General features: G+C 34.4%; 2 protein-coding genes across 2 annotated transcripts; both read right to left on the reverse strand.

Annotated features, from left to right (window-relative positions):
- Positions 1-1,671: 1,671 nt before the first annotated feature.
- LOC105174114 (uncharacterized) lies at positions 1,672-3,091 on the reverse strand. The gene is made up of 2 exons (XM_020697696.2): positions 1,968-3,091; positions 1,672-1,899 (listed from the first exon to the last, which is right to left on the reverse strand). Exons 1-2 carry the CDS (start codon positions 2,838-2,840, stop codon positions 1,894-1,896), a joined length of 879 nt encoding a protein of 292 aa, XP_020553355.1. The 5' UTR covers positions 2,841-3,091; the 3' UTR covers positions 1,672-1,893.
- Positions 3,092-8,668: 5,577 nt separating this feature from the next.
- LOC105174115 (D-mannose binding lectin protein with Apple-like carbohydrate-binding domain-containing protein) lies at positions 8,669-10,576 on the reverse strand. The gene has a single exon (XM_011096109.3). It carries the CDS (start codon positions 10,371-10,373, stop codon positions 8,883-8,885), a length of 1,491 nt encoding a protein of 496 aa, XP_011094411.1. The 5' UTR covers positions 10,374-10,576; the 3' UTR covers positions 8,669-8,882.
- Positions 10,577-13,095: the final 2,519 nt, after the last annotated feature.

The following is a 13,095-nucleotide window of genomic DNA, read 5'->3' on the forward strand; positions in this document are numbered from 1 at the left end:
ATGGTAATAAGTAGGATGAATTATAAGAGAAGGTGAGAGAGTAAAGTGTTGATAAGTAGTTATGAGTATGTCATACCAATAAGAATAATATATTGGTATATTCCCAGTGGGTGAGTTGAGTTGTGGCAGAGGTAGAGAAGTAGATATAATTGGTGGTGCTGATTGTAACTAAAATAAGAAATGGAGGTAGGAGTAGGAGTGATCTCTGACATAACCTCCAAACTCAAACCCACTACTCTAAACTCAAATTAATTAATTTCAGGGCGACTCCTACGCTGTTAATTAATTCATAAATATTTTTTTAAATGAAATTGCTATCAAAGAGAGAAATTAATGATTAGTTTAATCTTACACATTCAGAATTTAAAGCACACATCAATGGAAAAACTGATCTCCACATATGGAAAGGCCATAATTTGGATAAACTATATTCTACTGTACATCTATGTCACACATTTATACAATATTTTTATGTGCGTTCTATGTAATTCTATTTTAAAAATATATTGTCATATTTTTAAACTAAAAGAGGGAAAGGAAAAAAAAAGTGTTAATCATTTATTGATGTGATGTCGTAAGATAAAAGTGTAATACAAGATCGTTCCCCAAATTTTGGGTAAGCCGATGCAGTGTTGTAGCAGTTATAGACATGCTAGTGTCCGTCTTGGCCCATACACAAATTGAGGTGATCCATTCCAGCCTATCATTTCTTTGGGCCTGGCCGGTAACCCGAATTTTGGGTTTTGTGAAGGATATTTATAGCAGTTACACCCATGATCATTTATAATATATGTGTTGGATATGCCCAACCCTAATTCAGTTGAAAATTTGTAATTGGATGGTTCAATGGGCTTGTGGAAGGTTGTACCTTAAAGAATTTGGGTAAATTATAGCTATACAATCATTATTTGAAAAATTATAAATACTAAAATTTATAAAAAAAATTGTGGTCACTAGACGGTGAAGTGAGATTTACTATTATAAGAATAATAGAAAAAATATTAAAAGAAATTGAACGTAGGTGAAGTAAATAATCAATGGAGTGTATTAATCTATAAAAGTATTTAGAAAAATCTAAAATTTATAAATTTATAATTCAAGCTTTAAAAGGGAGTTTTGGGCAGTTCATCATAAAATTTAAATGAAAATCTAATGGAGACTAACGAAACGAATTCATTGTTGGGCATTAATTAAAATTAGAAAGTATTTATAATTTTATAAACAACGACGAGATATCTGTATTCATGCCCAATATAATTATATCAAAATTAAGGAAAAATAATGGTAATTTACCCAAAGAACTATCACCTATGCAAGATGTGAGAAAGTGGTTGGTCTGCTTTTAGTTAAAGGCAAGGTAAAAATGACACAAAAATGATCTATATACATATACTATAGTGTGAAGGAAAATCTTAAATGTGACCAGAAATTAGATGTCAAAGAAACAAAAATCAACCCAAAGGCAGCCTTTTCCTATATTTTGCACAATCTATTTGGAGGGAAGAAGATGAGCCGTAAACATGACAACAGTTTCCAAGTAACTGGCGCCATTAGTTCCTGTATTAATCCCCCTCTGGCCTCTGCCCAATTCATTTCCTCATAATTAAAGGCCATACAACAGAAAAACGCACCCAGTCAACTTGGTCGCAGAAAATATGGGGAAAAGAGAACTCAAACAACCTATCTTCTTCATAAGGACTTGATAAACTGAAAAGTGTTTGATGTATATTGGTATATTTACAGACCACATCATCCCTTTTTCCTACAACCTGGGAAGAACATGTTTGCATCTTCAGGCAATACAGTATTGTACACCAATCATTCTACTCTTTCTTTGTCAGGATACCAAATAAAGAAAACAAACTCAAAGAAGAGTGAAATCAGAAATCAAACTCAGACCTGTAAAACGAAAAAAGAAAGAGTCAATCTGGATTTTTACAGGCAGAAATGAGCAAAGAGAAGCCAACCTTTTCCTGTTGATTCTGCTCTAAACTCCTCTCTTCCAACCACAACCTGCTGTCCAAACCACTCCTTGTCCTGAACATGAAAACAGCACACCCTGTTGACGGACTAAAGAACCAATCATGCACATCCCACATCATATCCACCAACAATCCATCCAAGAAAATAGTCTGATTCCCCCTGAAATTCCACTGCAGTCTCTTCACCTCAATCACATTCTTCTTATCCATATACACAGATAAAACGGGGTTCTTCATCGACGCCACAGTCCCGTCTTCTCCTGAACACTTGATCAAAATATCGTGGCAAGTTCCCGTTTCACAGAATTGAGCCCTGGTTGAGTACACAGTTTTACCAGATAAGTTCTCACTCCGAGAAATTAATGAAAATTCAGATACTCGTTTATCAGAAACCCGCTTCTTGACCTCCAATTCTTGCTCGATATCTCCAAGAATCAGGCTTAGCTGAGAGTTGACCACAACGACAACGTAAAACCCGGTGACGGGTTCGGGTCCGGATTCGTACTTGGCCCGGGAGAGATCCCAAAAGACCTCGACCCTGAAACCTCCGGATTGGAAGGCTGTCGTGCCCTTGTCCTTGCGTAGTACTCGTGAACTTGTGCTGAAATTTGAAGAAGGAAAAGAGTAGTCGCGGATGCTAATAGCGAAGCCCTGGTTTAATAGATTGCTCCAAGTGAGTCTGATCAGAAACTGCGTCTTCTCCGTCGAGAGTTTGACTCTGTAGACGCACGTAACTGCATTTTGAATCGAGGGGGTCAAGTGGGAGGAAGTAGTGTAAGCGTGAGTTGAGGGGCCGGAGCAATACGAATCCGATATCTTAATCGCGTTTTCACCGTAACAAATCGCGATGTTCTTCATCGCTGAGACGATCAAAATCGGGAAATGAACATGCGGGGTGGGGGTGGGGGTGGTTATGCTTTGCCTTTGGGTGAAGGAAATGGAGAAGGGTATGTGCCTTTCTTCTACAACAGTCTTTTCCGTCAGACTTGAAGCACACTTGTAACTGCAGAACCAATTTGTTGAGTGACAGATATTAAGGAGGAGATGAAATCCCAGTTATCGCCCACCTCACCTCATTTATTAATTAATAAGAGTCTTATTTCTTGCTCTTAATAATTTTTATAATTATTTATATATATATATATATAGTAATCAGCAGCAGCACACACACACACACACACAAAAGTGTTAATTTGAGGGGAAGTTTCATGTGCAGACACAGGGCTGTCTCAAGGGTTGACCTTGAACTGGTTTTTGAAAATATTTAACATGGGACTATTTTCTTCATTTTCTTTATTCTAACTAATCATCTATAATTTACATGTATCTTGTGCCAAAAATTTAGTAACGTCTGTTTAAGTGAAATTATGTAACTGCTATCCCTAAACATTGAAATATGTTTTGATTCTCTTGGTTGTAAGCTTATACACGAACCATCCATGTAAACACACTAAATTCTTAATTATATATAGTCCTTCGATATTTAAGTCAGGTAGACAACAAGAGAAATAATAATTATAGTCGTAAACATATTAGGTAACAAAAGTTGTACATGTTACATGGAGTTTGGGTATTTATAGATTTTTTAAATTATACGATTTTATGTGAACCATATTATGGGTATTGAATCCACCAAAATTGATATCCTATTAAAAACTTGTGAAAGTAGTTAGTAGGGTCGAATCTACATCAATGAATTTCAATTTAATTACTTTAAGGGTAGAAGTAAAAATAGAAAAGGAGGGAGTATGTTTAAAGTCTAAATCTAGAAAGAAAGAAATATATAAGAAGAAATATTTCTTGTTAAAGACATGATCGTTCTTATTTCAACTGCTGATAGATGCAAAAGTAACAATCATCCATAATAGATAAATTAGTTATGGTCGTTAATACAACCTAATAACCTCACATTTGCTTACCCTATAGTTAGTCAAAGAAATGTCCGTTGACAAATCCTCTAATCAGTAAACAACCTTGGAAACATATTAAAGATTTAATTTACCAACATCATGATTGCCTTATTCTAATTTACCAACCGCATGATTGGCCCAAAATTTAATTTACGTACCAACAGCATTAAAAACTAGAGATGCACAGTTCTAACCAATAAATTCCTTCAATAATTTATTTAAGTTAGATTGTGCAATCCCCACAACATAATCGACCACTACAACATGACAAACTATGTTGTGTTATCACTAGATATTGAACTAACAAATAATTACGGATTTGCAAGGTCAATTGGCTAGGCAAATATTCTTGACAATGAATAATGATACATATCTTTCATAAATCAGATTATTTATGATAAAAGCATAAAGAAACAATACAAATATCCATATAAATGAAAGTAGAAAGTGCAGGTTAGATCTCACAACATAATGAAATTAAGTGTTCGCCGAATCTTTAACCATAAATAAAAGAATTAGCCTAGCATGCTAATGAAAGAGAACATAAAGAGAAAATATTATAAAAACACAGAGAATGTCTAGAGAATAGAGAGATCAAATGATCCAAGATCAAAAGTTCCAAAAAGATGTCCATATGATGAACTATATCACCTATTTATATTAACTAGTTACCTATTCTTACTAAAACTAAAAAATGTAAATTTCTAATAAAACTAAAAGACCTAAGGGATTGAAACTTTTATCTCAAAGAATTTCTTCTAGCAAGGAGAGTTTTCAATCGGGCATAGGTAATTCAATCAATCACAGATCTTCCAAAATTCGTTTCTTGAACTTTCCTTTTCCTGTTGTTTTTCCGCAGGTTTAGGCGTGGTCACGGCTAACTGGTCATTCTGTTCTGTCAAAGTGTTGATTGTGTCCTATTGTTTTTTCCTTTTTCATTCCACCAATCTCTTATAAGTCAATTCTGTAATATACTTGATCAGGAGTATTTTAATCTAAAAAAGATAGCAAGATATCACTGAAATTATAATAAAAACACACTCCTATCACATATACACACTAAAATAATTTGATGGTCACGGCAAGTGTACATATCAAGATTGAGTTATAAAGACTTTAAATTAGTAAAATAGATACATTATAAATACTGTGCTGAGGTCAGAGTCGGACTCATATGATATATCTCACATCAATATCCAAATATCTTTTCAATTATTGGTCCATCTTTAAGATAAGGGATGGGTTATTAAGTTAATAATTTTATGAATTAAAAATTATTATATTGAATTGATCAATTCAATTAAGTGTTCTGATTAAGTTTTGGGTTTTGGAGTTTAAAACAGTGTACAACTTTTTATGTGTAGAGACTAATTCATAATTTTTAATTTTTATATGATGACTCAAAGCAAGTAATTAACACTATATACTGGAGACTTTAGTATCAACATCTTGAGTCGTAAAACTAACCATCAAGATCCAATATTTAATATATTGATTTTTTTGTCATGATCAATTCAGGCACATGTCACATTTAATTTTGTTTATGATGCAACATCAACGGTCCGGATTTGAATGAGAGATTTTCAACTCCAACACAATCGTTTTCACCATTGAAATAATTAATTCCAGCACAGCTGTCTTAACTTCTTGTCGCATATATATATGCGTACGTTGTCAGAAAGAAATATGATTATTTCTTATAATTAAAAAATCGTAATTAATAATATTAATTTTATTATAATTTTTAAGTTGTGGTCGTTTATAATATAAAAAAATTAATTTTTTGCAGTTGGTATTTACATAGACCTCTATTAAATTTTATGTTTGAGACATATCTAGAGTAAAAAAGATGCCATTGGCAAAATTCTATGATTATGACTATTTTTCCTGACTAAATATGCTATCAAAAGAAACCGAACTGGAGACTGAAAATCTTGTTAGGTATTAAATAGACAGAGTTACGTGTTCGTAGTGGTGAGATACATAGGGTGACTCCGCATGCCCGTAGATATAATTGGTGGTGATGATTTCTGATAGCGGGTGTTGGGACCGATCTGCAGTAGCGTACGGTATTTCGACTAAAAGGGTGTTTGGTTACTTTATAAATTTTTTAATAATATAATTTTTCTGTGAAGAGGAGAGAGACATGAACAAAGTTTGTTGGCTAGTTATGTCTATTTTTCTTATGATTTGGAATGCTAAGGTTTTCTGGGGATCAATGGATGTGGTTCAGTGTGAGACGTAGTTGCAATATTGGTACCACTAGCTTACATGATTAGCAAGAAAGGCCGAGACAACATTAACTCTCCCGGCCATCAGACCTCAATTGGTACGCCGCATGCCAACTAAAGCTGGTGTGGTCGCATAAATTAATTAAAAGTTTTAATTAAGATAGATATATACTTAAAAGAATATTAATAATACTATTTTTATATAATAAGTTTTAATTGGAGTTGCAGTTGAGAACATTAATGTTGGTGAGTTAGAAGAGGTTTGACATGAAAGTTGGTGAACCTTTTATCATGGCCTACCCCAACCCAACCTGGTCCGTCACAGAGAGAGAGGATAGGACATGGCAGAATCCGTTGATACCTAAAAAATCAGGTTGGGATAAAAACACGTCATGTGTCGATGTTGGTGGGAATGTGATTTTCAGGCTATTATAGTTTGGTTAGGGTTTGCAGCACTTTTTGGGTCTACCACAACTACCAGTTTAACTAAAATGACAAGACTTTATGGGAATCGACAACTTTTGTTTTTTCGGCAAACCAAATATAGTTATGATTGCACGATCTTGAGGAAATTAATGTTGCACCTGCAATGTTAGGTTTGTTGAAGCAAGCTTTTGAGTCGTTTATTTATTCTTTTGTCTTCTGAATAACAACCAATTAAGAAAGAGAGACATGTGATTTGTACAAATCGGTATGAAAATTTCAGATTTCTACGTACTAGAATGTGTGAGAATTTGATGTAGAATGGAAGTCATAATTTCAGTTCACGTGAACCAAATGGTCACAAATTTATACTACTGTTTGAAGCCGAGTGAAACCTGTTGATTTTGGTGTAATAATCTTTTACGGCATAGGAGGCGGCACATTTCTGACGAAGATCACGAGTGGGCACAAAACAATGTTGGACGCAAATGCGGCATCCTTCATAATGTTTCATTGCTTACAACACAATTTTTTCAACCAAGAAATTAAAACCTTGAGGACCACAAAAGTCGTGTCCATCACTCTGACGACATACGTTGAAGTATTTATACATCCAATATTAACACCGCGCGTGGATATTCACGTACACTCTTAGATATAAAGATTTTTTCTTTTTTTTTTAAATTTATTTATATGCTAATTAAGTATCAGTGAAACATATGTAATATGATTGGTTTGATTAGAATGAATGAATTGAAACGATGATGATATTGTAGGCAGCTGCTAGAAACAAGACAACCAAGAATATACCTTTCCTTGTAATAACTCCAATCAATAGGAATGGGTTTCTAAATTATTCTTTACTTAGCACCAAACGAACAGTGCCTTCTCCGCTTTAACAAATTGATTCACTTCACTCAAAAATGAGAAATGGAGCTGTGATTGGGAATATTAAGTAAACAGTAGTGTTCCAATTGTTGGGCAATTAGCCAACTCAGACTAATTTATAACTCTCTGCTCCAACTTGCATCCTATGTATTCTTTACTAAAGAAAACAAAACAAGACAAAAAATTCAACAATGTTTGGACTCACAATCAAGTTTAGAGTTAGAGTTCCGTATGTATGTATACATTGGGGATAAAATAGGTGTCTATCTATTTGGATATATATATATATATTAGCTCATTAGTTTTTGTTTTTTTCAATTGTATTATTTAATTTGAATTATGAATATATTTAACCAATTTGGTGTATGAATTAGTGAATGATATAATGCAAGATACTTAATATTGTAAGGAGAAAGTGGTAGGAAATGGTGTGTGTGGTGCAGCATAGGCACATGCAAGTTGAGACACAACAGGACAAATTATTGGCAGACATGTGCTTTGTTAATCACCAAATTTTGTACCACAAAAGAATGCTATTTGTGAGTTCCCTTCTGCTCCTAATTTCATATAACTCATCATAAATTATTATTAAGGTTCCCCATCGCGACAACCAACTGCTTTTCCAACATAATTACTACTGAACTGGGATTCTACCATGATTCCTCTCTACCACCGTATCATTTTCTTTTCTTTTTCGATTTTTTTTTTTGGGGGGGGGGGGGAGGTGTTAGTGTGGTTCATATGAATAGTGTGACGTAATTTGAGTTAATAAGGCGGGTTGTGCTTCCGAGCTTTCTCAAAACGAAATTGGGCGGGTTTGGAGTGGGCCAAACCTCAACTCTTTGAAGAAACTCTGAGCCCAAAGGCAGGCCCACATATTTCTTTCTCAGCCCAACCTCTACTATCAATCCAACATCATGTCAATATGACTAGGAGTTATTGGAGTTTGAACAACCCGCATTACAAACACTTGCACTTTTTTTTTAAAAAAAAAGTAGTACAATTATATATATATATATATATAATATCTCTAGTTTGAAAAAATAAATTTAATATATTTGAGATTTTTTTTATTTAATAAATAAATTTTTTATTAGTCAAAATTCATCGAGTTTATTTATATTAACAAAAAAATTAGATAACAAATTATATTTATTTCTGATTGATTTATTGCAAGTTAAATAAAATTTTTTATGATCAAATTATCGGGTAATTTTGAACTTTGGGCTCATAGTGTCATCAAACTATAAAAGATTTTATAGAAATATAAATTTGGCTTTTCCTTTAATGTTGTCCATTTGGTACAAAATGTGATGCATATTTTACAAGAGCAGAACCAACAAAAACAGAAAGAAAAACAAGTGGATTTACTTAACTGTCCCCACAGCCACTAAACAAAGAAAGTTAGTTGATAAGGCATAGTCCCAAAAATGTCATCTCTTACATCATCATTTCTCACATAATTCAATTGACCTAAAACTGGCACCTCCCAAATCTTTGTATGCTCCAACACCACTTACACCCTCCTCTTCTAAATACCCTTTTACCCCTCTACTTCTCCACTTGTACCATCCTAACCCCATCACTCCTCCAAATACCAATATTGCCCCAAACAACAACCCCAACCCCAACCCTACCCATGTCTCCACCTTTTTCTTCCTTACTCCCTCCCTCACCTTAAAGTACCCCACCTTGCTCTCATCCCCAACTGCCACCACTGTCTGTACCGGATAATCTAGCATGTAGCAGAACCCAGAGGAGTTACTGTACACCACACCCCAGCACGTGCAGTTTCCTTCGCATGCACCCTCACACTCCTCAATCGACGCCATGTTTTTGTACCCCATTAATTCTTTAAATGGCAATTCGACCCCGCTTCTTCTCACTACCCTTACCCGGCTGTCATACGCACCGCAAAAGTCACCGCGAAGTTGATTCCCTGCCGGTGCACATTCGCCGGAATCGTGATCCCTTCGGTTGTCTAGGCAGGAGCATCCCTTGCCGGGTTTGCATAAACCATAGGAGCCGCAGGAACTAGGTAATTCACAAGCATCCGATATTGCCTGATAATCCAATATCCAACTCGACCCGGTCCAGTAGTATCCTTTGAGATTTCCATCAGGTTCGATTCTGACCCGGCGGATACCCGATACGTTTTGCTGAAAAGTGTTGAAAGACTGCACATCAACTGGGATCGACCCGTTCTGAAACATGCCCAAATATCCGCCAGATTTTAGAACCAAGTATATGGGCTGGCCTTCAACTATTTCCGCCTTCGCCTCCATTGCCCTGTGCTTCAAATATATCTGACCGGGTCCCCTACCCGAACCCGCGAAATTTGCGTATAATCCGATGTAATTCGGACCCAACCGCATAGAATAAAGCCCGTTCGAAGAAACTAAAGTCATGGTACTAGTGAAATTCTGGTTTTCAACAAGGGTATCCGAGGGGAAGTCAAAACTCTGCCACAATATAGTCACCCCATCAAGCTTCTGTATCATGAGATTCGAGGTGTTGGAGAGCCAAACACGGTCCCCTATAGTGGCGGTGGACCAAAACACCCCGGTGCGGGCATCAGATAAGACCAGGCTGCCATTGAAGAAAAGCTGAGTCGAGTCGGCCCATCTGGCCAAACGGGTCGTGTTGGCGGACCACACCGGAACCGATGAAGGGACGTGGAGAACAGAAAGACTCAGCTGATTCGGGTTGACCCGGAGGAAACCCAGCGAGTAGTTGCCCGAGGAGTCGCTAAGCAGAGGCTGAAAAGATGAGACAGCTGAATCGGGAGCGGCTCTGAAACCTAGGAGAAGCTCCTCGGGAGACGGCGAGTGTGCAGCGTGCGAGCTCCACGTGACTGCTTGGAGAGCCGTGAGAAAAGTGAGTAGAAAGAGATGAACCGGTAAGTTCATGAAGTGGGGTAATTGTCTGCGTCTATCCATTTCAAAAGCCTACATCGACGACGCTGCCATGAAAATATATATACACATATGGTTGTATATAATTTTCTTGTAAAAATAAAAATATTGTATACGAAACAGCTGAAGCAATGGAGGAAGGGAGTTGAGATTCGAGCGTGTCTATACAGTGGAGGAGCAGTTCTTCAGGTCTCTCATATCAGTGAGTAGATATGCCAGCGAGAACGAGAAGGTTATTTATACACACCCCAACATTATATTACTAATAAAAAGTGAAAATTGAATTTTTTTATTGTAAATTCTCTTTAATTTTTTATTTCATTTAGCATAAACATAAAGATTAGATAACATATTTTATTTTAATTTTTTTTACGTTATATGTATATTAAATAAAAGAAAAGGATGGATGAATCTGATGTGATAAAAAAAAGGTAAAAGTTTATGTTTTAATTTTGGTGCAGAAATAATGTAGGTAGATCTACCGAAAGGCGGCAAGTAATGTAAATCTGCAATTTGCTGGGGATGTATTTTAAATATTTTAGGTTGAGTTGGAGATGGTTTAGTCTTAGTTAGGTTCATATTAGGTTGATAACTAAGTATATATTAGCAATAATATATAGCAAAAGCATGAATGATATGATTGATCTTGTTAATTAGAGGAAATTGAATGCTGTGAGAGTAAATATTGAATTTGATTGGGTGTATGACATGGAAGGATCAACGGTTAGCCCAACGGGTGTGAGATGAGATTATATATGTTGTAGAGCAAAATTTTAAATACCTAAATCGAGTTTGAACGAATTGAAATTAATTATATGATAAATATAATAAATTTTTTGTATATTAATATATAATTTTAAAAAAAATTAATTAATTTGATTGGATTAATTTTAATAATTAAAATATTGGATGGTGCCGATAGAATTGGGAGCAGGGTCCACATGCTCAGGCTTCACTTGTGCATATACTCTTATGTACTTTTGGGGGGACCGAAAGTCAACTCTTATTAAGTTGCTGAAAACTGTGTCCAGGAGCTGCTAATTTAACAACTTATATATAAGTTGTTTATTTGTATATTGTAATGTGAGATGTTGAATATGTAGGTGACATGGAAACAACGATTTTTTCTCTGAGATATGGTATAATTATGAATATTTTTTCGTTATTTGAAAAATTATCAATATTTTTCTGATTTTAACGATCGTCTAACAATTAGCTCAATCCATTTGATTTTCATCTATTGTTATGGTGAACTGACCAAAATGCTCTTATGGATTAAAAATTATAATTTTATTTATTTTTTTATGGAATATGTGAATTATTTTTTTATACTTTTTTTTAAAAAAAATAATCCATCATGTTCGATTTTTCCTATAAGTTTTTAATTTTTTTAAAATTAAAAAAATACAATAAGGACAAAGTTAACAATTTCATATCTCAATTCAAGGATTACATAATCTTATCAAATATCAGAAAGTATTTGTAATTTTTTAAATAATGAGAGAGTTCTCATAATTATACCAAAACGTAGGGGAGATTATTGTAATTAATTTAGCATAGAATTAATGAGTATAGTGTAGTGTTTCAAAATCAATTAAAAAAAGAAATTAAAATTTTATGTGTGTATTTTAGGTGAGAGGGATAAGGGAGTGAAGTTTGAAGGCACACATGACTGCGGACGTTGACTTTGAGTTTGTATCCAATTTGAGAAAGTCTGATTACAAGTCTTTTAAATAGGTCTCAACCAACTCCTATAAATATTCAAACACTTCACACCTCCTCCCAACTTTATCACTTTCTCATTAATTCCAAATTTTATTGTCCTATTCTTTTACACCTTTTCCAAATAAATTTTATTTTTAATACTATTATTATTAAAACTATTGATTTCAGGAAAACTTATTAACTTTTTTCCAAGGTCCTAATTTCATAGCACCGAATTATATTGTGAAGAAGCAAATGATCGAATTTTGCCACGTATATTTTATTTGAATTATATTCTATTTTCAAATTTTATTATTTATTTAATATATACACACCACATAACATAAAAATGATATTTTTCTATATATATATATATATGGGAGATATAGTTATTAATTGAGATAGAAGATACCATATAAGTTGTAATAGAAAATGGAGGAAATGATGGGAAATTAGAAATTGAAGGCAGGCACATGAGCACACCACATTCTGGAAGATTTCGCGTATCCACAGAAATGACAAAACGGCACTACATTACTGATTACTGTATTTTATAATGTTTAGTGTGTATTATCAGGCGGCCTTTATTCACTGTATCTGTATCCCTATAATACTATGCTATATTAAGAGATATTGACCAACTTTTTGACAAGAAGAAGAGGAGGAGGAGGAGCAGCGACCACAAAAAACAATCAACATCTTTGATTAAATTAGTGTTAGAATGGTACTCATTCTTGCCACCACCTAATCAGTGGATTTAATTTTTTATTTCAAATTCTGTTGTATTTTCTACTTTATTTAATATGTGTATATATAATGTATAATAGAATTTTATTTAAAAATATCAGCATAACATATGTATATTAAATAATATAAAAAATATAAATACTAACAAAGTAATCAATGTGGGTATCGGACATAATGTCTTCATTGGGAAAATTGGCTAAGGCCATATTTGGTAAGCCGAAGCCCACAACCCCAACCCACCACCTAGATGGCCCAACCTTGATCCACCCGACTTGATTTTTTTTTTACTCCCAAA

This window comes from Sesamum indicum, linkage group LG11, assembly GCF_026168435.1.
Source record: "Sesamum indicum cultivar Baizhima isolate 11 linkage group LG11, ASM2616843v1, whole genome shotgun sequence".
NCBI lineage: Eukaryota > Viridiplantae > Streptophyta > Magnoliopsida > Lamiales > Pedaliaceae > Sesamum > Sesamum indicum.

What these genes read in the sequence shown, in the direction of transcription:
- LOC105174115 (XM_011096109.3), bottom strand. Translation starts at nt 10,373, where the DNA reads ATGGATAGACGCAGACAATTACCCCACTTCATGAACTTACCGGTTCAT.
- LOC105174114 (XM_020697696.2), bottom strand. Translation starts at nt 2,840, where the DNA reads ATGAAGAACATCGCGATTTGTTACGGTGAAAACGCGATTAAGATATCG.